The following is a 27,819-nucleotide window of genomic DNA, read 5'->3' on the forward strand; positions in this document are numbered from 1 at the left end:
AATAATTGGTAAAGAGCATTAATTGTAACATTTTGGTTGAATAAACAAAGGAAAAAACAAATTTCAAGAAGCAAATAAATGATGGGACACGGTTTTTCTAGACAAATTACGGAAAAATGTGGAACTAAATATGGAAATTGGAACTATATTTTAGGACACCCAAAATGGAAATGGGAACTATATTTTGAGACGGAGGGAGTAATTAGTTATAAAAAGGGAAAATGATTATATATTTATTGACATTATACAATACTTGATATTCTCGTCCAAAAAAAAAAACATCAATACCCCAATAGAGTGAGAGACTCTTTATGGCTGAAAAAAAATAGCCGTTGCATACTACCCTTTGTCCTTCGTCCTCTCAAAGTTGAAACCCTCAGATCTCAATCTTCCATGAGTCTCTGGCGTTTCTCGCTCCCCTGACTCGGCACTGCTGCATGATCGCCGCACCCAAAATAGAGGTGAGTTTGATTTTTTGTTTTTGTTTTTGTTTTTGTTTAGGTTCTAAATTGTTTCGCATTTCTTTTCTCGTGTTTTATCTTACTGATATTCTTATGGTTGTTGAGGCCTTTTCTAGTTCAGTTAATTTTCGACTTAAAGACTCGATGATCTATGATCATTAAGACTGATTTTTGTTTGTTTGCTGTCTTTTTATTTATAATTTTGTTTGTTTCCAGTTATAATTTTGTTTGAACTTACTACTCTGTTGTATTGTTGTTCAATTTTTTTCTGTGTTGGGTTAATTACTTGGTTTATGTTTCTTTTTTGTTATTATCTTAAGATTAGAATTTTGAATTCACCCAGTTATTGAATTTTTTTGTTGGACGAATGTCTTAAGTATATGAAGTTTGAGTTAGGAAAAACAAAATTGGAAATTCTTTGGGGGACAGAAGGAGTATGATATAATAAAATTGAGTAAATTAATAATGTATACACTTGGAAATTTCCCTAAATTTTGTCTATGAAATAAGAGTCTCTGGTGTCTGGTCTGTCAAGAAAATCACAAAATGCAATTCCTGTCTGTTAGTCGCTGTAAGTAATGACATTCCATTTTTAAGGGATACATCATTCCTTTCTAGTTCAGGTTCTAAATCGTTTCGCATTTCTTTTCTCGTGTGTTATCTTACTGATATTCTTATGGTTGTTGAGGCCTTTTCTAGTTCAGTATAGATGTGGTATAGAGGTGGAAATCCTGTCATTTTCTTCGGGGTCAGTTTATTTTCAGGTTGGATCTCATTGAGTTCGTTCAATTCAGGTCTATGGTCAATTAATGTATTGGCTTTTCTATTGTCATATCTTCATGATTTTTCTTTGTTCAGTACAAATTGGGTCATTTTTTGTTTATATCAGTTTTGAGTCCTCCAGTTTTGGGTGCGGGTTGGGTTAGTAGCTGACTCTACTTTCTTTTTTCCAAATTTTACAACTCTGATTATACATTACCACTCAATCCGTTCTGGTTTATCTAAATGTGATGTTACATGTTGCAAATTTATTTATTATGTTCTTTGCATAACTTCAATGAAACTCGGGGTTTGGTTGCTGCTTTCATCTGGTTCCTGTTTTGGGGGTTTGGATTGGTTGGTAGACTTGGATATCTTTTAAGATGTTGTCACTTCTGTTATGCATTGTTACTCGTCTGGTTATTGTCTTTTTGGTTTGCGGTCATGTGATTTGCTGTCATAAGAACGATTGGTATCAGATCCTGCATCACATATTCACAGTAAGAGAGAGGTTTTGTTAGGGTTTTGTAGTAGCTTACATTCTCTAACCTCTCTGTGTAAATTGTATTTTCTCTGTTTCCTTTCTTTGCTCTCTGCATCGTGGGTATTCAATTAGTTGATGAGTCAGAGTCATTGCTCTGATACTTGAATTGTGCAGGTGTTTTACCTCATATAAAAGATCATATTTTGATTGGCTGCACCTCTATTGAAGATAAGCTTGGAATAAAGATATGGGTGCTCACTGGGGACACAATGGAAGCAGCCTATGGTAAGTTTAATTTCTGACGTACTTAAATGGTTAGCTGATATCTATATCTAAAGTCTTGCATCTTGTATGTGTTGCAGCATGCATACATGAAACAGTTCATTGTCAGTTCCGAAAAATATCAAATCAGAGAAATTTTATTTAATTTTTATATGAATTAACCCTGTTTTAAATTTCCTATCTTGCTTGTTGCTCCTTCTTCGAATGTTGCTGCTTTGTCATTGGAGGAGAAAAGTGTCTTTCTTGCATATTTGTATTGTAAAGAAGATTTTAGAGTTCAGAATGCTTTTAGGAACATGCAGTTCATGGTTAGTTCATGGTTAATCTGCTGCATTCTTTTGCAAGTTAGGATTTTATGAGACTTGGTTTTAATGCAAGCTAAAAATAGTTTGTCATATAGTAAAAGTGTGTGTTAATTTTTTTGGGGAAGTGCTTTTGACCCTTTTTTTTGTTGGAGAAATGAACTGTGTGGATATTGGAAATATACTATGGACTGGGTGAGGTCAAGGCTGGTGTTGAGCGTAGGTCTATGTTTGTGTCATTAATGTGCACTTGGGTTTCCTTATTGCTGCATGGCTACTTAGCAATTAGCATCATTTGACCAAATCTAGCAAGCCAAGTTTCTGGCCACCAGTCGATTAAGAAGCGAAGTAATATTGACCTTATTGTGGAAAGGCTGTGATTGTACGCTAGATTTTGCTTTACTTGCCATTCTATAAATGTACCGACTATAGCCATGAGTAGCCAAGGTTGTTACTATGAAACCTGTGTATATCATCAGTATAATATTTAAGCTGGTTAGTCCTTCTTAAAAAATTTATATTTTTACGTTTTTTTTTGGCTGGGGATGAAGGAAATAATTGTAGTAAGAGAAAAGGAAATAATTGTTTGTTTCTACTTATACTTTTATTTATCTTCGCATAATGTTACTGTATTACAGGTTATATATCTTCCAGATTACGGGTTATGCAGGTTATGCAGTTGATTAAATATAGTTGAGCGCAAAAGTCCCCATGGGGATCAGAAAAAGTACATTTACAATTGATGTTTATCTAGTATCTTTTGATGTTTGAACAGTCTTCATATACTGATGATATACACAGGTTGATTGTCATTGTCCTCTTAAATTTGCTCTCTTTTTTTATTGTTCTTTAAAAAGTTCTGCAAATCGCGACAAGAATTTTGATTTATTGCAAAAATATAAGTCTTGAAATAAAAAAAAAAAGCTATCAATCTATATAGTGTTCTAACCACTAATCCAATTATTGAAATGGTAGTCTAATTTAAATCAATTTCAGCAAATATTCTAAAATCTACAGAGAAAAAGAAGTGACGAATGTGATCACAATTGGCTCCCTATCATTTTTCTAGAGCCTGTATACGCATTATGACCGCCTTTATAATATCACTCCACCTTTACAATTCTTGAAACATTATCTCCCACCACAATAGATCATAGCAATCATATCAATACTGTAAGTGTATAGTTGACAATCTATTTTAAAAACCTTCCTTTTTCTTGTAGGTTGGATTTTCCCTTGCTTTTGTAGTCCATGAATCTGCTAATCCACATATTGGTGAGTGCAATAACTTCTACATTCATGAAGTCTTATGTTAGCCTGGATTATTTTTATGCAATCTACTTCTCAAGCTGGAATATACATATTGGGAAACTTGTTGGCGAGTGTAATCTGACTGCAGCCGTTATCAATTTTGCTATTTTATTGAAGGTTTTGATTTATCTTTTGAACCCTGCAGCTGTATTGGGTCGTCTTTCTGGTACAACAATTTATAGGAAGGTTCAACAATATCCAGTAGCATATCCATACCATGGAGTAGTGCTTGTTCGTGTTGATGCGCCAATATATTTTGCAAACACTAGTTACATTAAAGGTAGGTACATTTCTACTTTTTCAGTATAATTAGACGTGCTTTTTCTGCATTTTTTTGAAAACTGGAGTGCAGTGTTAATTTGGAAATTCTCATATTAGAGCTGTGATTTTCATTTGTTATCTCTTGTAGGCTGCGCGAATATGAATCCAATCCTGATCAATCTATACGGCGTGGGCCAGAAGTCGAACAAATTTATATTGGAAAATTCATTTTGAGCTTTCACGTGAGTAATTGTAATTTTCTCTTTTCATTATTCTCTCCTTTCTTGCTTTAGTGTGTCATTGATGTTAGATTGGACTCAAGAATATGGCATATACATAAAGAGACCAGCCAAATCTTTTAATAATTACTAAAATTTAGTAGGTTTGGATCAAAAGACCTATCCCAAGTAAGAGTTTTAAAATCTTTGCCCTCATGAGAGGCACCGAGGCAGTGAGTTGATGCTATAATAGCATGGTATCCTAATAGATATTAGAATGCTTGTACTACAACATAGTGGTGAGCAACAAAGGCAAGGTTTTGCCATGGGATATCAAAATTATGTAATTATCCTTTGTCATTGTCACCAAAGGTGATCTTTGGATTTACAAGTCTCATACAGCTGTGTTCTCAAGAACCTTAATATTTCTATGCTAATTGATATTAGAAATGATTGAACTAGTGGTGAGCAACAAAGGCAAGGTTTTTCCATGTGATGTATGTCGAAATTATGTAATTATCCTTTGTCATTGTCACCAAAGGTGATCTTTGGATTTACAAATCTCATACAGCTCTTCTCTCAAGAACCTTTGTCGAAATTATGTAATTATCCTTTGTCATTGTCACCAAAGGTGATCATAGATATTAGAATGATTGAACGACAACATGCATAGAATGAGCAACAAAGGCAGGGTGTTGCCGTGGGACATTCTAATTATATAGTTATCATATGTCATCAAAGGTGATCTTTAGATTTACAAGTTTCAAGGAGTACCTGCTCGTATAGAGACTTTAATAGAATAAAGATATGGGTGCTCACTGGGGACACAATGGAAGCAGACATCAATATTGTGTATGGTAAGTTTAATTTCTGACGTACTTTTCGAATGGTTAATTGATATCTATATCTAAAGTCTTGCATCTTGTATGTGTTGCAGCATGCATACATGAAACAGTTCATTGTCAGTTCTGAAAAAGATCAAATGAAAGAAGTTCTATTAATTTTTTTTATCCTCATTAGATTTTTTTCTTTACACCTCCTGTTTCTTGTTCTTTATGTGTCCTCTTATTTTACTTCTTTCTCTTTGCACCTATCAATTAACCCTTAATGGTGTTTTAAATTTCCTATCTTGCTTGTTGCTCCTTCTTCGAATGTTGCTGCTTTGTCTCTAGAGGAGAAAAGTGTCTTTCTTGCATATTTGTATTGTAAAGAAGATTTTAGAGTTCAGAATACTTTTAGGAACATGCAGTTCATGGTTAATCTGCTGCATTCTTTTGCAAGTTAGGATTTTTATGAGACTTGGTTTTAATGCAAGCTAAAAACTACTAAAATAGTTTGTCATATAGTAAAGACGTGTGTTTATTTATTGGGGAAGTGGTGAGTAGATGGGTTGGAAAAGAGCATAATTTTCCTGTGGAAATTGGAAATATACTAGGGACTGGGTGAGGTCAAGGCTGGTGTGGAGCGTAGGTCTATTGCATTTGTGCCTTTATAGTACATGAAATACATTGTTAAACTACCTTAGATTTTGTTCTTTTTATTTTTATTATTATATAATTATTTGTATGTTGTTGCTGTTATTTAGTGCTGTAAATTTTGAAGTAGCTGGATTAGTTCTCTATGTTTGTGTCATTAATGTATGCTTGGGTTTCCTTGTTTGTTTTAATAGAAGGTACAAGGATATATGTACTTTTGAATTTTTCAAGCTGATAGTTTGAGCTACACTAATACTTAGCAATTAGCATCATTTGACCAAGCGCCAAGTGAAGCTTTTTCTGGCCACCAAGTCGATTAAGAAGCAAAGTATTGGTTACATACATTGCTTCATTCGTGCTTATTGAGTAACTAGTCCCAACAACCTAACTCGTTGCTCAACCTTATCGTGGAAAGGCTGTGATTGTGCGCTGTGATTGTGCGACATACGCTAGATTCTGCTTTACTTGCCATTCTATAAATATGCATTGGTTGTATCGCTATTATGGCCATGAGTAGGCTGTTGATAATACCTTTGCATGCCTTCTTATATTGGTGTCCTATATGATAGGGCTCATTCAAATATTACACAAGGAAACCTGTGTATATCATCAGTATATGAAGACTGTTACAGCCTATAGGAATACTTAAGCTAAAGATTGATACATTTACAATAGGTTGAAGACTTAGGTTGAAGATTGTTACAGCCTATATATTTTTACGTTTTTTTTTGGTGGTGTATGATTTGTGAGTTGTAGTAAGAGAAAAGGAAATAGAGACATATCCTTACTCTTGGGCTACTTCACTTATGAGATGGCCTTATGGCATATATATGATGGGAAATCAAGTATTAGCTTTGAGTAAGCTGTGTTACAATCTTATTGGACTATTTATCTAGTAGAAACATAACTTTTATGCATTAGAGAGTTGAGAAGTGTGCTTGTAGAGATCTTGTCTGGTCATTCAGAGATTTTCTTGTTATCCTTAAGAAGCCATCAAACTTAGCCACCTCAAAGATTAGCATCAAGTTTTGGACATGCTTTCGTTATTTTCTATCACTTGTCAAAGTGTTTGCAAGACTTTTTTTTTATGGGATATGCACCTCTATAGTTGTGATGAATTCATCATGGTTCAACCATTCAAGTGCATGGCAACAGATCCTTTTTCTTCCCCTGATATTTCTACTTCAATCTGATGTTGCTCTTTTTTAAGAACGAGGAAAAGAGAGGCTTCTTAGTAATGTGTTTGGATAAAAGAAGGGAAGGGACAGTGATCAATCAATTTCCTTTATTTTGATGGATGAAGAGATTTTCTATAAACAAAAGGATCCAAATAGCAAACCAAAATCCTTAAAAAATTGTTATAATTGTTAGGGAAAACACAAACCCCTTCTCCCTTCTCCTTCCTTCACCTACCTTTTGTTTCCTTAGCCTCCCTTGAGTCCCTTCCCCTAGCATTGCTCTTTAAGCACACCATAATCTACTATCAGCACGTGTCTTTCGCTTTTGGGTTATCTGAAATATACTCATCTAGTAAAAGTGGAATAAACATAATTGATGTGCAAGAATGAAACTAGTTCAAAGATAAATGTGATGCCATTGATAACTTATCTACCTCACTTTCTGTTTGGCAGCAGATTTATATTTGTTTGTCTATTTGTCTTATTGCAGACTGTATCTTCCTTCAGTTAGCTATTGAGAACTTTTTCAGTTTGGTGGTACCACATTGGAAAGGTGAAGGATTAGGCCAAAGCGACGAGTGAATAAAAAGAGGTACTTGAGACTAAGCAAATCATACCTTTCTCGGCCTTTTGGCTAAGATCATGTATAGTATCTGTTCTTATAAGTTTAATATCTGACACGTGGGTCATTGACCCACAATGATATTAAATTTATTTTTTTAGGGGGTGGATCCACCACAATAGCTTGCTATTGGGATCCTCAAGCGTCGTTCATGCGTTGCACTACTGTATGGGCCTGGCGTACCCCACTATATCATCATTTAGAATTTTTGTATGTTATCTGGAGCCACTAGTCTTTAGTTATGCAATTGGTTGCCAACTTGCCATACATGTCGGAAAATATCTGTGTAAGGACCTTCATAATAATAACAATAGATATGCATAAGACGATAAATGGTCATGCAGAATTTAGTATCTTAGCGCATTAAAATGCAGTCAGGTTCCAGAGCCGAAATTTTGCTTGCAAAATCTGCTTGTGTCCTGTTTACTTCATAAAGTTTATGAAATCATTTTGCTGGTGTTTTTGGACCATATTGAAATTTTTGTTGCTATGTTGTTAAATGTTAATTATAGGATGGATTATAATGCTAAGCTGGTTCCTTCCATGTAGTCAAATGGTCCTACTTGCTAGAATGACCAATATGGAAGCATTTGCTACCTCACTTTCTGTTTGCAGCAGATTTATATCTGTTTGTCTATTTGTCTAATTGCAGAGTGTATTTTCCTTCAGTTAGCTATTGATAACTTTTGCAGTTTGGTGGTACCACATTGGAAAGGTGAGGATTAGGCCAAAGCGATGAGTAAATAAAAAGAGGTACCTAAAACTAAGCAAATCATACCTTTCTCGGCCTTTTGGCTAAGATCAAGTGTAGTATCTGTTCTTATCAGTTTAATATCTGATACGTGGGTCATTGACCCACAACGATATTAAATTTATTTTTTTAGGGGGTGGATCCACCACAATAGCTTGCTATTGGGATCCTCAAGCGTCGCTCATGCGTTGCACTACTGTATGGGCCTGGCGTACCCCACTATATCATCATTTAGAATTTTCGTATGTTATCTGGAGCCGTTAGCCTTTAGTGAAGCAATTGGTTGCCATACATGTTAGAAAAATGTCTGTGTAAGGACCTTTATAAGAATAATAATAGTCAGTCATAAGACTATAAATCGGTCATATAGATATTAGTATCTTAGCGCATCAAAATGCACTGAAGGTTCCAAAGCCGAAATTTGCTTGCAAAATCTGCTTGTCCTGTTTACTTCATAAAGTTGAAGAAATCATTTTGATGGTTTTTTTGGACTATTGCCGAGGCTGGAATGATCAGAAAATACGTAGAGGTATGTAAGATTATAAAGCATACCTTTTATAGTTCATCAGGCTAAGATTAAGTCTAGTAATTCTCATAATTTTAATCTACGTTGCTTCTAACTCTTCTCTTTATCTTACGTACCCATGTTGGACTCTTGACAGTTGACACTATGACAAGGGTATTGTACTATTGTATCCTTAATTTCTTACCTACCCTTTGATTTTGACCTTACCGTATGATTTTGACCTTGACTTGAACATATTATTGTAGAAAACTATAAAAATACAAGAAAAGTGACGAGAAATTGTATGATAACTGATATGTGATCCATATTGAGTTTGAAATAAGAATTGATTCAAAACAAACAAACAAGTAATTCTAGAATATTTATATTTTAATGGTAGTGTGAATAGATATGTAAAAGTCTTTAAGAATCAAGATTGCTTCATGAATGTTGTGTCCCTGCACCCTGTGTCCAATTCCTAGGCAAGTCCGAATATGTACTCGTAGCTTAGCCGGAGTAGCCTAAAGCTTTTTTTGATACTTGGGTCACTGTTCCTCAATGGTAATGAATTCTGCAAAATTGAAGCTTTCAGCTCGTATAAAATCTTTCAAGAATTATGCAGTTAAAATACACCTTGGCACTTAAATATCACTGGTGGGTTTCTTGCTTGTTTCTGTACACCTGTGTCATTAGATGTTTATGCTGTATCCAGCTATGTTAGTTAGTGGCAGGATCATGGGATCTGATTGTTTTAATTATATTGTGAAACTATATTATGGTTAAGATTTTTTTATTTTTGAAAAACAGCCTTTAAATGTGGTGCTTATTCTAAGTGACACCTATTGTTATTAATATGAGTTTCAAAAAGTGGTGTAATACTCATAGCATTTCAGGATTCTCATAAGAACATGACTTTGATGCAATCATTGCAATATAGGGTGGACAAATGTGTGTGCAGAGATTTCGCCGGTCCATGTAGAGCATTTCCCTTTTTACTCTTAAGAAGTTATGAGATGTAACCTCCTTAGAGATCAGTATTTAGTTGTTGACATTCTCTACTTTTATCTGTTGCCCATATGAAAATGCAAGACATTGTCCAAAAATCATTCCCAGTAGTCTTTCAAGAATTGTAGCTAAAGTCGATAACATATGGCAAAGGGTCTTCTCGTTCACAATTCTCCATGTCTTCCATGCATCTCATGTTGTTGTGTTACTTGAAGAAAGAAGAAAGCGAGCGTACTCAAGCTGCTGCACTATCTTTCATTTTTCAGCTATTTGAAACACATCTTATTGATATGCAATGGTAATATCGAAACATGATTATTGTGCGAAATTAAGATGTCCAAAGATAAACTTGATGCCATAAAGAACTTTTCAATCACTTTCTGCTTCTGCCTTGCGTCAGATATTTCTGCTCAATGTCTATATGACAACTTTTTTGAAATGGAGACTGTCTTTCTTCAGCTTAAGACATATTCTGCTCTTGTTATTCCCAAATTGTAAAGTGAAATGTAAGTCTCTAATGACCTGATGATAAAATACATGCATGTGAGACTAAGTAATGACCTGATGATAAAATACATGCATGTGAGACTAAGTAAAGCATACCTTGCTCGGCCTTTTGGCCTGGCTAAGATCAAGTGTAGTATCTGTTCTTATCAGTTTAATATCTGATACGTGGGTCATTGACCCACAACGATATTAAATTTATTTTTTTAGGGGGACGATCCACCAAAGTAGCTTGCTATGGGGATCCTTGAGCATCGCCCTTGTGTTGCACTATTGCATTGCATGGGCTAGGTGCACCCCCATTAGATCATTATTCAGTATATTTGAGATTATCCTATAAAAGAATTCACAGTTCTTTAGGGATTTCTACAGTCTTGTGCTTTGGAGAGTTTGCACTATGGACTAATGGGGTCTTAATGGATATGTAGTACCTCGTATTGCTAAAAGGATGCTGGTCTGGGATGTAACTGATTTCCATAAATAGTTCTGCATTTGTTTCCCGTGTAATTAAAAACACGATGTGGCCGCCATAGTTGCATCAAGTTAAATTTAATTGCTCTCTGGTAGGCAAAGACCGAAGAATTGTCGCACTATTTTGGGAGGTTAGTTTGGAATACTCACCTCTGTAAATTCTCACTTGGTAAGGATAGGATAAATAGTCAAATGAGAAGGACTTCTGGGTTTAGCACACCCTGAGATCTTTTGGGCATTTACAAATTATCTGATCATGTTGGAGTCCATTGTAGCTGTACTGTTTCAAGTCACAAATAAGCTAAACTCTGGAAATTCTACCTTGAAAGTTCGTAAAGGTCCATTGTAGTGTATGATTAATATTATCTGTGAGTGTATTCTTTTCTTCATTATTGTCATTTTAATATCATTATGGATAGTTGATACTAATAACCTTGCACTTGGCTTGTTGGAAGCCCGCACTTGTCTTGTCGGAACCTCCAGTGAAATGGTCCACATTTTTGGAGTCTAAGCATTGTTATAGCTCTGAGTTGCATGCCTTAAACGGTCTTTTGCTTTTAATCAAGTGTATTATCTGATCTAAGTTCCTTTCAGTTAAAAGTTCAGGTGTAAAAAATCAAATTCGCTTCGCACTTCATCGCTAAAAAAGGGTTCTGTTGAGGGACGATCATTTGAAATGAACGAAGGCATGCATTTAGATAAAGTGAATTATCAAATATTATCTGTATTCTTTTTTCTTTGTTCTCATCATTTTGGATATATTTGATACTAAGAAGCTTGCACTTAGCTCGTTGGAAACTTGCACTTGTCTTGTTAGAAGCTCCCTTTAAAATAAACTTATGCCTTTAAAATGCACTTATGCCACTTAGAGCGGCCAGCATCCGATATTCTTTTGGCAGTCTCTATGCATTGATTCAGCATTGGCAAGCAAGATATGTTGTCTTTCTTACTTCTCAAACATATGGTAAGGGTACAGAAAGAAATTAGATTGATGCCTATGGAAACTCCCTTTCATGGCAAGTGGGAGATGTTCTCTTATAGACTTCTCATAGACATGGTAAGGCCTGAAAAAAACTTATAAATAGACTAATGGAAGTCCCATAAGAACTTCCTCCAAAAATAAACGTATGCCACTAGATGCAACGAGCACGCAGTATTCTTTAGTAAAAGGCGAAAGAATAGTTCGCTGTGTGCTCACTACATGGCTGCGTGATGATATGAGAATCAAGCTTTGTATTTTATGCCACAAATGCCTAGCGTCTTTTGGGTATGGAACTTCCCGGGAGAGAAAGGGGTGGTTCCGCTGAGAGATCTCTACGTCATTTGCTGGTAATAACTTGTACATCATGTTTTTCTGCTGAACAGGAATTGGAAACTCCTTTGGGCCATCAGGACTGAGAAGTGGTGGAAAATCAGATTTCAACGGTCCTGTTGATAGCAAGACTAAAATCATACGTTTTGAATGCCAGGGTTAGTACAATATGCTAAAAGTTCGCATGATGCATTTAACTATACGGTATGTCGGTATGTGTGACGAACTTACTCTAACATATGTACTGTCTACGGCATTGCTAAGGCTGTAATCCCAATTAAAGTGAGCAAAAATTTAATTCAAGCTCACGAATTTAGAATTTGGCAATAGAATTGATTAGGGGTTGCGCGAATGCAGACCCCACTAGCACAAATTATGACGTACACTTTGGGAAGATGTTAGGCGGGCATCGCTCCTCAAGTGCAATGGATGCCACCTACCTAGGCCATGAGCCTTTATGGTCGTCCATCGACCCCGTCCAGGTAGTGTGTTTAATTGTAATCCACGACTTCATTTTATACCTTTGTTGTCCTTCCTATCTTCATTACTTTATTGATGCGTGACAGGAACAAAATCATCTACAACATCTTTGAACTCGGAATTGTGGTAGGTATTAGGCCATCAAGTTTCGAAGTCTCTGGAGGTGACAATGAAATGAGTTGCATATGAAGTTCTGTGTAGTTGATATAGTATCATTGATTCTCATATGGAAAGTAGCATCCCCTCATAGATCATCATATCTTGTTGTGTCTCTCATTCTAGAAGAATTACTTTTCAGCTTGATGCGGCTAGGCCATATAAAAAATTAACAACAATTTCCACCTTGAGCTGTTTCCTGTTAATTATTTAAGGAAAAGTATTAGGTGTGTTCCAACTTTGTAATTATTATTGTATCTTATATCTTATGAAGAACCATGTAACACAGTCGTGCCATCTCTAAAGACATAACTTGCCCTGTTTATTTAAATAAAGGTTAGAAACTCGAGTTATTTTGTCTTGACTTTAGTAAATATATTATATTAGTTAGTTGTATATTATGCTTGAGTTTCTGTACTGCTCATATATTATTATATTCCCTTATCATATCTTATGGACTTGCATATCTTATGGCTGGTGTTATTGTGTAGTTAAGTCTTTAATTTTTTGATCCTTGGATATTCTCAAGATTAGGTCTTGAAGATAATGCTTGTCTATATAAGTTGCCTGGGTGCTTTGGGTGTAAAACCTGGAATTCCCACATTCAAAGATTAATAAACAACTTCTTTGTTTATTATGCAGAGACTATAGCATAAGGTTGTCTCTTCGGAGACATTTGATAAAATTGGAACGATACAGAGAAGATTAGCATGGCCCCTGTGCAAGGATGACACGCACAAATCGAGAAATGGTCCAATTTTTTTTGCCTTTTTTACCACTTACTGCAGGTTTTCTTCTTATCCCTCTACAATCTGTTTTTCTCTTTATACCAGCCTTTTCCTGATACTGTTAACAGGAGGAAATTTACATTATAATTCCTTGAGATCTTAGGATCAAACTTTGTAAAACTCACTATGGTGAGGTAGTGCTTCTTTAAGCCTTCACCTATGCATTTTTGTACATATCTCCTCTCCAGATGTGAATTTAGTACAAGCAAAATATCATTTTGTAATTTTCACACTAGAAAAGGATTTTCAATGCTTTACTAAAAAAATAATGAAATTGGTATGTAAAAGGATAATAATAGGTCTCGAAGGGTTGTGATTTGTGAATAGGCTTCTTGAAGATAAAAATTTCATTTTGTTTGGACTTTGAGATGTGTCATGAAGTTATAAACTGGAATTTTGTAGTAGAGGAAGAACATACGGACACGGTGATTGTGTATTAATAATGCTGAAACTACAGAAATTAAAATGAGACTCTCAATAATTTATTCCTACTTTCCCTCTCTTATTTCTTTGGAGATGTGTCAGGATGAATTCTCATTATGAAGGATATTGACACGAGTTTTTCTTAGAAAACTAAAACTGCAATTCCTAGATTTTTTTATTGGTCTAAAACCTAGATGGATGTAAGACAATTTTTGTTTTTGGGTGTGTAAAGATTGTTAATTATATTACTAGTACTATCGTTAGAATTTCGTGCAAATCCATGAGAACTGACTATATCTCGTCCTGTGTCGCTATTCAGGTTTCATCCATCTGTTAACATTACACAGTATTACTTAATGAGAAGAAGAAAATAGAGGTTTTTGTATATGCTAAAATTATGTAAAACGTCTTATTTGCTTCAGTTAATGGAAGGTCCTTCATAAATAAACTTATGCCACTGAATGCAGCGAGCACACGGTATTCTTTTGTAAAAGGCGAAAGAATAGTTCGCTCTGTGCTCACTGCATGGCTGCGTGAGTTGTACAGCAGTGGCTTTAGACATACTGCAATCCTGGCTTGGATATTATATCTTCTCTGATGTGGTACTTCTGGGCCTTTCTACTGGACTTTTAGTTCAAAGGCCTTTTCCCTGCAAAATTTGAAGAATACAACTCCTCATAAAGGATGTCTTCACTTCTTGGTATTCCAATATAACACTTTTGAGTTGCCATGCTTCAGAAAATTTCTTCCAAATAGGCTGCTGACATACTATTCTTCTATCTTGATGCAGAATAGTCACTTTTTTAACATAAATAGTAACAGCTAAGCTTGAAGCTTTGAGATGATCTATATATGTACTCTACTAATTTTCTTCAATTCCAGGATATCTATGAAAAACTTACCATCTGGAACGACATATAGTTACCACAACTTGCTATTGCACTGAGAGATACGAAGTGTTTCCCAGTATTTTTGGTTTCGGTGATTTGACATACATATAGAGATATTTGTAAGTAACTCCATAGCTTTTATATAGTGCTATTGTTTTTCTCTTTTTTATACTCTTTCTTGTTAGGTAACAACGGAACTTGAGCTTGGTCCTATGCCATGGCTTAGTGACAAGTAGTACCAGGATTTCCCTCCTAGGTCCATCTGATTGAATTGACTTGGTAATGAAAATCAGTGTTGAACTTAGCCCTACCATCAATGTAATCCTAGCCCATAATTACTCATCACACCCCATTTTTCATTTGTATAACCTTGTATTTATATAATGTTATGTAAGATTATTTACCTCTGTAACATTGTATCCAAAAATCGTTAATTTTATGCACATTTTACAAGTTGGGAGTTATATGAGTTATATGAGTTATGAGATAGACACATGCAAATGTGAGGGTCATTATTGATCTAAATCATGAAGTTGTACTTCAGGTGTTATGATATGTAACTTGATTCTATTAGGATGTAAATTGAATGTTGTTTACTAAAAATGAATGATATGAACTATGCCTGATTTAATAATAATAATCTCAAATGAAGATAATAAAGATGGTTGTATGTTTATTTTTCTATTTTTTTTTTTTTTGTAGTTAATCACTTATTCATAAGAGTTATATCGCGTAAATCTCATTTCTCATGTAAGTATGTCATACATTGACGACAATTTAGCAGTAGCTCAATTTCGATAATTAGTTGCATCTTATAGTTATTAGACTCAAGTGAATAATAAAGATGGATTGATGGTTAAAGCTCATACTTTCAAGCTATAACTTTTGCTACCCCCCTAGTCATAAAGCTCATGGTTAAAGCTCATACTCAAAAGTGAATAGAAGGGTATTAGTTGATACATGAGTATTTCGATTGATCTTAAAAGGTGTGAATTGCTACTTACATGATTTTCCATGACCGCATAACTTCTGATGAAGCTTTAAGTTTGGAGGAATTCCCTATTTTGCTACTTACATGGAGGGGACAAAGGTTGTTGTTTCTACATGGCTTATTTTGTTTAATACTCCCTCCGTCCCATATTAATCAATACTGTTTCCCCGACACAGTTTTACGAGCATGATGACTTATTTATTTTTTATTGGTATATGGTATTCTTTATTGTAATTAGTGGAATGTAAGAAAGCAGATGATGCTTAATATGAAATTTGTGGGAACATGCCGTCTGAGAAAGCCATTTGAGGTGTTATGTGTACAAAAGCGACATTTGGGAATTTTGCTGTGATCACAATGCACATCAGAAAAGAGAAGCGGATGATGCATTGTTGACCATTTGGGAATTGTTTATCCTAATAACTCATATATGAAAAACAAATGTGATTATGTAAAATCTGAAATTGCTTTGACAAATGTTAGCATTAGTAGCCTTTATTTATTTTTTCATATTCAAAAAATTAGAGTTAGTAAAATATAACGCAACACAAATTTGAACCCGTTTAATTTAAATAGGTCGACCTGACCCAATCCGTTTTTACACTTAAGGTTGAACATGCTTACGAAGTTGTAATGATGTTAATTTTGAATATACACATTCATGAATACTAATTTTAATTTACTGTTATTTTGAACATGCCGCCTCCTCCCCCCGCCTCCTCCCCCCGCCACCTCCCCCCGCCACCCCCTCTCCTCCTCCGCCTCCCCCTCCTCCTCTCCCTCTTCTCCCTCCTCCTCCTCTCCTTCCCCCTCCTCTCCCTCCCCATCCTCCTCCGCCTCCACCCCTCATCCTCCTCCCCTCCACATCCTCCTCCTCCCCCTCCACCACCGCCTCCCTCCCCATCCTCTCCGCCTCCACCCCTCATCCTCCTCTCCCTCCACATCCTCCTCCTCCCCTCCACCACCGCCTCCACCTCCTCTCCCCCCTCCTCCTCCCTCTACCCTCCCTCCTCTCCCTCCTCCTCCTCCCCTCCACCACCCCCTCCCCATTTCCTCTCCCTCCCTCCCTCCTCTCCCCCCTCTCCCAACCTCTCCCATCCTCTCCCTCCACCACCCTCCTCCTCCCCCCACCGCCTCACCCTCCTCCTCCCCCCACCGCCTCACCCTCCTCCTCCCCCCCGCCGCTCACCCTCCTCCTCCCGCCGCCTCCTCCTCGCCGCCTCCCCTCCTCCTCCACCACCCTCCCCTCCTCCCGCCTCCCCCTCTCCTCCTCCGCCTTCCCCCGCCGCCTCGCTCCTCCTCCCCCCTCCTCCCCCCCGCCTCCTCCCCCCGCCTCCTCCCCCTCACCCGCCTCCTCCCCCTCACCCGCCTCCTCCCTCACCTCCCCCCCTCCTCCCCCCCCCTCCCATCCCCCCTCCCCTCCTCCACCCCCCTCCTCTGCCCCCCTCCTCCTCCCCTCGCCGCCTCCCCTCCTCCCACCGCCTCCCCCTCCTCTCGCCGCTCCCCCTCCTCCTCCGTCGCCTACCCTCTCTTCCTCCCGCCTCCTCCTCCCGCCGCCTCCACCACCACTCCCCACCTCCCCCTCCCCCCGCCTCCCCTCTCCTCCTCCGCCTCCTCCCGCTGCACCCTTCTGCCTCCCTCCTCCGCCTCCCCTCACCCGCCTCCTCCCCCCCTCTCCACCACCCCCTCCCCTCCTCTGCCTCCCCTCGCACCTCCCCTCCTCCACCGCCTCACCTCCCCCCGCCGCCTCACCCTCCCCCCGCCGCCTCACCCTCCTCCTCCGCCTCCCCCGCTCCCCCCCGCCTCCTCCGCGCCTCCCCCCCGCCTCCCCTCCTACTCCACCACCCTCCACCCCTCCCTCCACCCCCTTTCTCCACCACCCCCACCACCACTCCCCTCCTCGCGCCTCCCCCTCCTCCTCCGTCGCCTACCCCTCGCCTCCTCCCCCCCTCCTCCTCCCGCCTCCTCCTCCGCCGCCTCCTCCCCTCCTCCTCCACCACCCCACCACCCTCCCCTACCCCTCCCCTCCTCCTGCCGCCTCCTCCGCCTCCTCCCGCCGCCTCCCCCTCTCCTCCTCCGCCTCCCCTCACCCGCCTCCTCCCTCACCGCCCCCCCTCCTCCCCCCCTCCCTCCCCTCTCCACCACCCCCCCCCCTCCTCTGCCTCCCCTCGCCACCTTCCCCCACACCGCCTCACCTCCTCCCCCACCTCCACCTCTCCCCGCCGCCTCACCCTCCTCCTCCGCCTCCCCCGCCTCTCCCGCCGCCTCCTCCCCGCCTCCTCTCCCCGCCTCCCCCTCCTACTCCCCCTCCTACTCCACCACTCCACCCCCCTCCTACTCCCCCTCCTCCACCCCCTCCTCCACCACCCCATCCTACTCCCCCTCTCCTCCACCACGCTCCCCCTCCTCCCGCCGCCTCCCCCTCTCCTCCTCCGCCTCCTCCCGCCGCCTCCCCCTCCACTCACTCGCCCCTCCCTCACCGCCCCCCTCCTCCCCTCCCCCTCTCCACCACCCCCCTCCCCCTCCTCTGCCTCCCCCTCGCCACCTCCCCTTCCTCCCACCGCCTCCACCTCCTCCCGCACCTCCACCTCTCCCCCGCCGCCCACCTCCTCCTCCGCCTCCCCCCGCTCCCTCCCCCGCCTCCTCCCCCGCCGCCTCCCCCTCCTACTCCCCCTCCTACTCCACCACCCTCCACCCCCCCTCCTACCCCCCTCCTACTCCCCCTCTCCACCCCCTCTCCTCCACCACCGCTCCCCCTACTCCCGCCTCCTCCCGCCGCCTCCCCCTCTCCTCCTCCGCCTCCTCCCCGCCCGCCTCCCCTCTCCTCCTCCGCCTCCTCCCGCCGCCTCCCCTCCACTCATCGCCTCCTCCCTCACCGCCCCCCTCCCCCTCCCCCCTCCACCACCCCCTCCCATCCTCCACCCCCCTCCTCCGCTCCCCCCTCTGCCTCCCCCCTCCTCGCCCCTCCCCTCCCCCTCCCTCGCCGCCTCCCCCCGCGCTCACCCTCCTCCTCCCCCGCCTCCTCCCTCGCCGCCTCCCCCTCTTCCTCCACACCTCCACCTCCCCTCTACTCCACCCCCTCCTCCACACCCCCTACTCCCCCTCCCTCGCCGCCTCCCTTCCTCCTCCACCACCCTCCACCCCCGCCTCCTCCCCCTCCGCCCCTCCCCACCTCCACCACCTCCTCCGCCCCCCTCCACCTCCTCTCTCCTCCCTCCTCCCCCTCCACCCCTCCACCTCCTCCACCCCCCTCCCCCTCCTCCTCCCCCACCCCCCCCTCCTCCCCCCTCCCCTCCCCTCCCTCCTCCTCCTCCCTCCTCTCCCCTCCTCCTCCCCCCTTCCACCCCCAACCTCCCCTCCTCCTCCTCCCCTCCTCCACCCCCTCCTCCCCCTTCCACCCCCTCTCCTCCCCGCTCCACCACCCCCCTTCTCCTCCTCCCCTCTCCCCCTCCTCCTCCCCCCCCTCCCCTCTCCCCCTCCTCCTCCCTCGCCACCTCCCCCCCACCCCTCTCCTCCTCCGCCTCCCCCTCCTCCTCCCCCTCCCCTCCTCCTCTCCCTCTTCTCCCTCCTCCTCCTCTCTTCCCCTCCTCTCCCTCCCCATCCTCCTCCGCCTCCACCCTCATCCTCCTCCCCTCCACATCCTCCTCCCTCCCCCTCCTCTCCCTCCCCATCCTCCTCCGCCTCCACCCCTCATCCTCCTCCCCTCCACATCCTCCTCCCTCCCCTCCACCACCGCCTCCACCTCCTCTCCCCCCTCCTCCTCCCTCCTCTCCCCTCCTCCCTCTACCCTCCCCTCCCTCTCCCTCTCCTCCTCCTCCTCCTCCTCCTCCTCCCCCCTCCACCACCGCCTCCACCTCCCTCCCCCTCACCACCACCCCTCCCCCCCTCCATCTCCCCCCTCTCCCCAACCTCTCCCCCCTCTCCCCATCCTCTCCCTCCCCCCTTCCTCCTCCCTCCATATTCTCTCACGTCAACCTCCTCTTCTCAAACAATCTTTCTACATTTAATTTAAATGTCGCCTCTCAATATGTCATGTTCTTTTCAGGCATCGTATCACAATAGCTCATTCTTCATTCTCTATATTAATCTTATTTCTCCTCAAAGGAATTGTAAGAAAAAAGAAAATGTTTTTGGGGGGTGGGCAGGCAGGAGAACCGCAAACACACAGACACACATGACCTTCACCACTACCTTTTGTGCTTAAATTTTTCTTATTAACTCATGTACCCATCTTGACACCCAGACATGGATTTCATTTTGGACAAAATTCATAAAATTATTTTCGATATTCAGAGATACATATTGTTATATTCATCTTGAAAATATATATTTCCTACAGTTTTTTTTTTTACTTGCAACACTTTTTTTTTTAAGAGTAGATTCTAGAATTACTAGCAATATGTGTTTGGTAATATATCACCATCAACAATTGCCAAAAAAAAAAAAAAAAAAAAAAAACAGCAACAACGATCACAAAAGGTTCTATGAAAACAAAATAGAGAGTAGCATTAACTCTTGAATGCATGACTTAAAGGCAAGTCAAGCTAAATCATGGAATTAAAAAGGGATTGGACCTACCCTAACTTTAGGTACATATCTGAGCCTTCGTCAAAAGTACCACCAGAACTATAACTATTACTGACTCTCGTAGATGCTTCCACCACCACCACCTTTAATATATTAACAGGTTTTTTTGAGAACTTTAACCACCACCTTTGATGACATATGATAACTATATAATTAGAATGTCCCACGGCAACACCCTGCCTTTGTTGCTCATTCTATGCATGTTGTCGTTCAATCATTCTAATATCATCTTTAGGTTCACGAGAACAGAGTTGTATGAGACTTGTAAATCCCAAGATCACCTTTGGTGACAATGACAAAAGATAATTACATAATTTCGATATCCCATGGCAAAACCTTGCCTTTGTTGCTCACCACTATGTTGTAGTTCAAGCATTCTAATATCTATTAGGATACCATGCTATTATAGCATCAACTCACTGCCTCAGTGCCTTTCATGAGGGCAAAGATTTTATAACTCTTACTTGGGATAGGTCTTTTGATCCAAACCTACTAAATTTTAGTAAATTAATTAAAAGATTTGGTTGGTCTCATTATGTATATGCCATATTCTTAAGTCCAATCTAACATCAATGACACACTAAAACAAGAAAGGAGAGAATAATGAAAAGAGAAAATTGCAATTACTCACGTGAAAGCTCAAAATAAATTTCCCAATATAAATTTGTTCGACTTCTGGCCCACACGTATAGATTGATCAGGATTGGATTCATATTCGCACAGCCTACAAGAGATAACAAATGAAAATCACAGCTCTAATATTTTCCAAATTAACACTGCAGCATTCCAGTTTTCAGAAAAATGCAGAAAAAGCACACCTGATTATACTGGAAAAGTAGGAACGTACCTATCTTTAATGTAACTAGTGTTTGCAAAATATATTGGCGCATCAACACGAACAAGCACTATTCCATGGTATGTATATGCTTCTGGATATTGTTGAACATTCCTATAAATTGTTGTACCAGGAAGACGACCCAATACAGCTGCAGGGTTTAAAAGATAAATCAAAACCTTCAATGAAATAGCAAAATTGATAATGGCTGCAGTCAGATTACACTCGCCAACAAGTTTCCCAATATGTATATTCCAGCTTGAGAAGTAGATTGCATAAAAATAATCCAGGCTAACATAAGACTCCATGAAGGTAGAAGTTATTGCACTCACCAATATGTGGATTAGCAGATTCATGGACTACAAAAGCAAGGGAAAATCCAACCTACAAGAAAAAGGAAGGTTTTTAAAATAGATTGTCAACTATACACTTACAGTTTTGATATGATTGCTATGATCTATTGTGGTGGGAGATAATGTTTCAAGAATTGTAAAGGTTGAGTGATATTATAAAGGCGGTCATAATGCATATACTAACCAGCTTAAGTATTATACTGATGATATACACAGGTTTCATAGTAACAACCTTGCTACTCATGGCTATAATAGCGATACAACCAATGCATAGTCGGTACATTTATAAAATGGCAAGTAAAGAAAAATCTAGCGTACAATCACAGCCTTTCCACAATAAGGTCAATATTACTTCGCTTCTTAATCGACTGGTGGCCAGAAACTTGGCTTGCTAGACTTGGTCAAATGATGCTAATTGCTAAGTAGCCATGCAGCAATAAGAAAACCCAAGTTTACATTAATGACACAAACATAGACCTACGCTAAACATCAGCCTTGACCTCACCCAGTCCATAGTATATTTCCAATTTCCACACAGTTCATTTCTCCAACAAAAAAAAAGGGTCAAAAGCACTTCCCCAAAAAATTAACACACACTTCTACTATATGACAAACTATTTTTAGCTTGCATTAAATTCAAGTCTAATAAAAATCCTAACTTGCAAAAGAATGCAGCAGATTAACCATGAACTGCATGTTCCTAAAAGCATTCTGAACTCTAAAATCTTCTTTTCAATACAAATATGCAAGAAAATGGAGCACAGAAAGGGTTAAGAAGATATTTTAAAGAGCACAGAAAGGGTTAAGAAGATATTTTAAGGACTATACAAAATGGGGCAAACATATAAAAAAAAACTCGAAACGATAGAATGAAGAAACACAGGACAGCTCACGGACAAGTCAGAAAACCTGAGTAAATGGAGCATGCATTCTTTGGCACGAACTCAACAGCATCATCGATCCAGAAACACCAGCTGAACCTTTTCTGACGCGATCAGATGCCACTTCAAGAATTTTAAGGTCATTATGTGCTTCTGCAGTATTATCCAAACCATCTTTTCTCCCTCTGCTGCACTCCAAAGGTTATGCCTCATATGAGCAACATGTTCTCAGTTTAGATTAACTATTGAAAATCACCCCTAAATGGGGTGTCTATGAGACTCACCTGGATCTAAACACCATCAAAAGAAATCACTTGCAACTATAAATCTTTTTACTCGCAACTCCCCCCACCCCAAACAACTTTTCACACGACATTGTAAGTAATTTGTTACAAAAACATAAATTAGCAACAAACGTATATTTAACAACTTAAAATTTAATATACAATTATATAACCCTTAAGGAGGTTAATTTTGGTTCATCAATAACCATCCTAAATTACCCCCTAAAACATAAAAATAAAAATAAATAAAAAAAACGTAACCTGGGGATTGGTGACTTTAATTAACTACTCAAACTAGCAAACTTTAGAGTAAAATCCATTAAAGGGTGGTTGTGAAAAGACACTTCTTAGTTACAGGTGGAACCTTAAAAGATTTTAAGTCCCGGATGGTTTAGAGAATATACACTCTTCTTAGGTGCTTTGCAATTCAACTCCTTTTGGTTTAAACATTTAGAACAAGGTACTTTGTACAAGGCCATAGCCCAAACATATAATTCGATGTGGTCATGACAGAATCATACACCAGGTTGAAAAGCTGATGTATATTTGATCAAATTTCAGAAGAAAAAACCATGAAGATATGACAATAGAAAAGCCAATACATTAATTGACCATAGACCTGAATTGAACGAACTCAATGAGATCCAACCTGAAAATAAACTGACCCCGAAGAAAATGACAGGATTTCCCACCTCTATACCACATCTATACTGAACTAGAAAAGGCCTCAACAACCATAAGAATATCAGTAAGATAACACACGAGAAAAGAAATGCGAAACGATTTAGAACCTGAACTAGAAAGGAATGATGTATCCCTTAAAAATGGAATGTCATTACTTACAGCGACTAACAGACAGGAATTGCATTTTGTGATTTTCTTGACAGACCAGACACCAGAGACTCTTATTTCATAGACAAAATTTAGGGAAATTTCCAAGTGTATACATTATTAATTTACTCAATTTTATTATATCATACTCATTCTGTCCCCCCAAAGAATTTCCAATTTTGTTTTTCCTAACTCAAACTTCATATACTTAAGACATTCGTCCAACAAAAAAATTCAATAACTGGGTGAATTCAAAATTCTAATCTTAAGATAATAACAAAAAGAAACAGAAACCAAGTAATTAACCCAACTCATATAAAGATTGAACAACAATACAACAGAGTAGTAAGTTCAAACAAAATTATAACTGGAAATAAACAAAATTATAACTGGAAACAAACAAAAACAAACAAAATTCAGTCTTAATGATCATAGATCATCGAGTCTTTAAGTCGAAAATTAACTGAACTAGAAAAGGCCTCAACAACCATAAGAATATCAGTAAGATAAAATACGAGAAAAGAAATGCGAAACAATTTAGAACCTAAACAAAAACAAAAACAAAAAAATCTAACTCACCTCTATTTTGGGTGCGGCGAACATGCAGCAGTGCCAGACTCATGGAAGATTGAGGGTTTCAACTTTGAGAGGATGAAGGAGAAAGGGTAGTATGCAACGGCTATTTTTTTTCAGCCATAAGGAGTCTCTCACTCTATTGGGGTATTGATGTTTTTTTTTTGGACGAGAATATCAAGTATTGTATAATGTCAATAAATATATAATCATTTTCCCTTTTTATAACTATTTTATAATTTTGTGTTAATCTAGTATTGTGGTTCTGAGAAAAATCGTAGCAACAGATATTAATATATTAATTGTTTATTAAGTGTATATTTCGTAATTTCAAGAACCGCAGCAACAGGTTGTTTTGAACGTTTTTTTTTCCTCAAATACTACGTATATCTAAAATCACAAGAAATTAATAGCCACAAAAAGGCGATATTTTATAATGACACTTACCATCGTGCAATTCATGAAAGCACGAAAATGCTTCAAACATCTCAAACTACCCAGATGTATTCGAGAGGCATGTGGCGGATGATTTACCAAAGGATTGTAGGAAAAAAAAAATGTTCAATGTGAATGAAACTAAATATATATCCCTTCCCCTTTAGTTTCTATGGAAACTTTTAGCGGGTGATTGTATTAGCCTCTTTAATACCATACCTAATTTATTTATGCTACCTTTTTTGCCAAAAAATAATTAAACACCTATATATGAGCCATGGCTCATGGCCGTGTCTAGAACCCTACCCGAATCCATGGATTATGTAACTTTGAAAAAAAATCTCATGTCGGCCCGCTAGCCCGTCAGGCTACGAACCGCTAGAATCACCTCCTGAACCGTGAAAATCGATAAGAGACAGATGTGGGTTAATATTTTTCAGCGTGTAGACCAGCCATCCAAACCGTGAATTTCACGATCTGGTCCTGAGTCGTGAAATTTCAACCCGGCCCACTTTGACGCATGGACCAACCCACCCAGCCCGCACCAGTAGCCATCTCTAATTAGCATACGTAAGTCACGAGATTCACAAGAGGCGCCGAGTGTCAAATACTGGGGTGGATCTATAAATAATATAATTAGATGTGTTCTTGTTCCATAAGAAGCATAATTATGAGGTGCCTTTATTAGAAGATGGTAAGAGAAAAAAAATCGAAAAAACAATGAGATAATCAAGTTATTAATAATTTAAGACTTTATTATTCTGAGATGATACCTCGTATAGTTTGATCATTCTATAATAGCCCATAACCAATAATGTTACCGCAAGACCAGCATAATCAGAATTATTATTGTGAATTTCTCCTAATTTTATAGAGCAATAATAAATCTTTGATATGTAACAAATTATTAATATACAAATTCTAATATTGACACCCATACCATTAGTTGATGGTGTGACGTGAAGAACTAATATCATCAATAGCTCAATTTATAAATGTGTCCTCACAAAAGGTTGGATATTATTTAAACAAGAATTGCCAAGGTCATAATAACTAATGAGGATATTGCTAGCTAACGGATTAATGCGCATATAAGATTACTCACACTCATAAATTGTATTACTAATAACGAGGTTACTTATAATACTGCGCTATCATATCCATATGAGCATGCAACATGTTACTGAAAATATGATCTATTATTTCATTGCATACAATTCGAGACAAATAATTCTCCAGATAAATATTTTCCTAAGAAGAAACTCAAAGACACTCAAAAACACACTCAAACTGCTTTTATTTCTCACCTTCAAGCTGCTTCTATTATTTTGAAGTTTTTTGTAGGATGGATTGAAGCGGATTTTGGGGAGTTGGACTCCTCTAACCTGAGTGGTTGGCCTAGTGGTAATTTTCCTAAGGTGGTTCGCTCGGTTAGAATGTGATTTGGAATTCCCTCCGCCTCTGCCAGGTTTCATTAAGTTAAATTTTGATGGTTCTAAGTTAGATAATGGTAGTTCTTCTTTTAGTTTTATTATTAGAGATGAGTATACTATTGTTGTTTTTGCGAGTGCTAAGGTTAAGGGCTTTTACTTCTATTCTACAAGCTGAGGCTTGGGGCTTACAGGAAGGCCTCAGGGTGCTTTATATGAAATCTTATTATAACGCGCCACGCTCATGATAGGTACGTAAGAAGCTTTAGCACTTGTACTAACGAAAATATGTGGGGTTGTGTCGCCGTCTAACGGCCTACCGCCAAATTCTACATGATCCGTGAGACTATAGTAGTAACCGAGGGCAGTATTAGCTTGGGGTCTCGCCCGAAAACCGTTTCTAAATATGTTTTCGTATGGCCTATTATACCACCTAAATCAACCATCTTTTTTATATTTAAAAATTATAACTTTTATTCAAAAAGAAAACAATAAATTATACAGAAATACAATAGTTGTATACAAAATTGATAAGATAAAAACAATTCTTTAAGTCCAAAATTAACTGAAAACCAACCCATCTTTCATAGATCATCAAATCATCAACCTTATTATCATATATTCAAATATAAAGCACAAATTTGGAACTTTGTCACAATATCATAAAAACCCAGAACTATAACAAATCTCAAAAATTAAAAACAAAAACCTTCTACATCTAAAACACACAAAACAAAAAGAAAAGGAAATTACTAAAATCGCCCACATCACACATGATGAATAATAATGATAGTATTGGGAATTGAGGATGAAGATGAAATAAAGTTTATCTTTCTCTCTCATCTTCTACTCGCCAAACTAATGTTTACAATGAGTTTGGAAGTGGAATTTTGGGAGAAGATAAGCAGTAGAAGATCTTCACATTATTCCCTAAAAAAATCTGCATATTATTGATTATTTAAGTAAAGGGTTGTTATTTCCTAAAAAATAATTAAAGAGTTTCTATTTCATGGGAGTGTTGGTAAAATAAATAACCTATTTTTTCGTATTACGGTGTCATTTACTCGTGTTAAATTTTGTCTTGCTCGAGTAATAGAACATAACTAATATTTTCGCTTAAGTGAGTCCCATTCATCTTACCTTAAAAAAAAAAAGAGAACATAACTAGTAATTAGGCCAGGGTTATATCCCTGATAAAGAAAAATCTTTATTTCTTAATACTATACTTAAAATGATAACAATAAATATAATTTATCTAGTGGTTAAGACTTTAATATATAACCTTGAAATCATGAAATCAAACCTTATACTATACAATTTGTAGTTTTTTTTATTGTATGTGGATTACATGGAGTAAAATGTCTTTTAGCGAGAGCGACACGTAGCATTGTTACTCGTTTAGGAACACATTTTTATATATAAGTGTAGATATAGATATTTGTGGGCAGTCAGGGGTGAAGCTATCGAGGGCATGCGGCCCATGTATTACTAAAGTGACCCCTATAGGATTTTATGTTATATCTTATTAAATTGTCTACATAATTCTTAGGACTTTTTTTTGGGCGGAACATTTATCATGAATGCAAAAAAATTCCTTTGATCGCCTATGGATTATATCAGCTTCCAGAAAATGTCATAACTTTTTCTTCTATTTTCTTGAACTTGAAATCCGTGGAAGTATCTCAAAGAAGAAACAAATTATGGTCGTTGTAATTGGTTTTGTTAATCGAGGATTTGTAAGTAGCAGTTTCTCGTAATTATTCACGTCAAAAACACATATATATTTTCTTTCATCACCTTCAACTTAGAAGAAGTACATTAGTGGCTTTTGCTTGGCTTTTGCTAGGAATGGAGATTCTTGTATCATGATGGTGCTCGGAAATTTTTGGTTCAATAAGCCATGTCCTGGATGTGGATGAAGCTTGTTTTAGCGTTCTAATATGCTTGAACTGGATTAAGAACTTGCTTCTATTTTGGCTTC

At 39.1% G+C, this 27,819-nt stretch overlaps 2 protein-coding genes, 6 non-coding genes and 2 pseudogenes across 21 annotated transcripts; 6 read left to right on the forward strand and 4 right to left on the reverse strand.

Moving 5' to 3' along the window:
* Positions 1-172: 172 nt before the first annotated feature.
* On the forward strand, positions 173-14,807 carry LOC104901704 (probable sulfate transporter 4.2). 14 transcript variants are annotated; one of them, XR_007268697.2, is made up of 12 exons: positions 235-461; positions 1,879-1,989; positions 3,512-3,563; positions 3,745-3,879; positions 4,009-4,102; positions 4,820-4,935; positions 7,222-7,323; positions 11,955-12,059; positions 12,259-12,383; positions 12,468-12,507; positions 13,180-13,325; positions 14,631-14,807. XR_007268697.2 is itself a non-coding variant. In XM_057391005.1 (5 exons), exons 2-5 carry the CDS (start codon positions 1,987-1,989, stop codon positions 4,092-4,094), a joined length of 276 nt encoding a protein of 91 aa, XP_057246988.1. In that variant the 5' UTR covers positions 226-461; positions 1,879-1,986; the 3' UTR covers positions 4,095-4,813. The 14 variants fall into 14 exon arrangements, 2 of the variants coding, with proteins under 2 accessions (XP_057246987.1, XP_057246988.1); XR_007268693.2 differs by lacking the exon at positions 4,820-4,935 and adding an exon at positions 8,006-8,106 and having other exon boundaries at positions 237-461; XR_007268695.2 differs by lacking the exon at positions 4,820-4,935 and adding an exon at positions 8,046-8,106 and having other exon boundaries at positions 239-461.
* LOC125493074 (U2 spliceosomal RNA) lies at positions 7,345-7,541 on the forward strand. Its single transcript, XR_007269455.1, has one exon. It is a non-coding gene; the product is annotated as a U2 spliceosomal RNA (small nuclear RNA).
* On the forward strand, positions 8,128-8,324 carry LOC125493063 (U2 spliceosomal RNA). The gene has a single exon (XR_007269444.1). It is a non-coding gene; the product is annotated as a U2 spliceosomal RNA (small nuclear RNA).
* Positions 10,214-10,420, forward strand: LOC125492959 (U2 spliceosomal RNA; annotated as a pseudogene).
* Positions 11,681-11,796, reverse strand: LOC125492982 (U5 spliceosomal RNA). Its single transcript, XR_007269367.1, has one exon. It is a non-coding gene; the product is annotated as a U5 spliceosomal RNA (small nuclear RNA).
* LOC125493052 (U1 spliceosomal RNA) lies at positions 12,238-12,390 on the reverse strand. Its single transcript, XR_007269433.1, has one exon. It is a non-coding gene; the product is annotated as a U1 spliceosomal RNA (small nuclear RNA).
* Positions 13,198-13,300, forward strand: LOC125493004 (U6 spliceosomal RNA). The gene has a single exon (XR_007269386.1). It is a non-coding gene; the product is annotated as a U6 spliceosomal RNA (small nuclear RNA).
* Positions 14,163-14,279, reverse strand: LOC125492993 (U5 spliceosomal RNA). The gene has a single exon (XR_007269378.1). It is a non-coding gene; the product is annotated as a U5 spliceosomal RNA (small nuclear RNA).
* Positions 14,808-16,325: 1,518 nt separating the features above from the next.
* On the forward strand, positions 16,326-19,641 carry LOC125492687 (uncharacterized; annotated as a pseudogene).
* Positions 19,585-24,127, reverse strand: LOC104901705 (probable sulfate transporter 4.2). The gene is made up of 5 exons (XM_048635218.2): positions 23,980-24,127; positions 22,314-22,473; positions 21,384-21,435; positions 21,064-21,202; positions 19,585-20,940 (listed from the first exon to the last, which is right to left on the reverse strand). The coding sequence occupies exons 2-5, from the start codon at positions 22,359-22,361 to the stop codon at positions 20,856-20,858; spliced, it is 324 nt and encodes a 107-aa protein (XP_048491175.1). The 5' UTR covers positions 22,362-22,473; positions 23,980-24,127; the 3' UTR covers positions 19,585-20,855.
* Between the last annotated feature and the right edge of the window lie 3,692 nt (positions 24,128-27,819).

The sequence above is a fragment of the Beta vulgaris genome, chromosome 8, assembly GCF_026745355.1.
Source record: "Beta vulgaris subsp. vulgaris cultivar EL10 chromosome 8, EL10.2, whole genome shotgun sequence".
In the NCBI taxonomy this organism is placed as follows: Eukaryota; Viridiplantae; Streptophyta; class Magnoliopsida; order Caryophyllales; family Amaranthaceae; genus Beta; species Beta vulgaris.

Bases quoted from the DNA above. Each gene is read 5' to 3' on its own strand.
- LOC104901704 (XM_057391004.1), top strand. The intron at 3,884-4,008 runs GTACATTTCTAC...TATCTCTTGTAG, and splicing joins ACTAGTTACATTAAAGGTAG to GCTGCGCGAATATGAATCCA.
- LOC104901705 (XM_048635218.2), bottom strand. From the start codon at position 22,361: ATGATGCTGTTGAGTTCGTGCCAAAGAATGCATGCTCCATTTACTCAG. The intron at 21,203-21,383 runs GTGAGTGCAATA...TAAACCCTGCAG, and splicing joins ATCTGCTAATCCACATATTG to CTGTATTGGGTCGTCTTCCT. The intron at 20,941-21,063 runs GTACGTTCCTAC...TATCTCTTGTAG, and splicing joins ACTAGTTACATTAAAGATAG to GCTGTGCGAATATGAATCCA.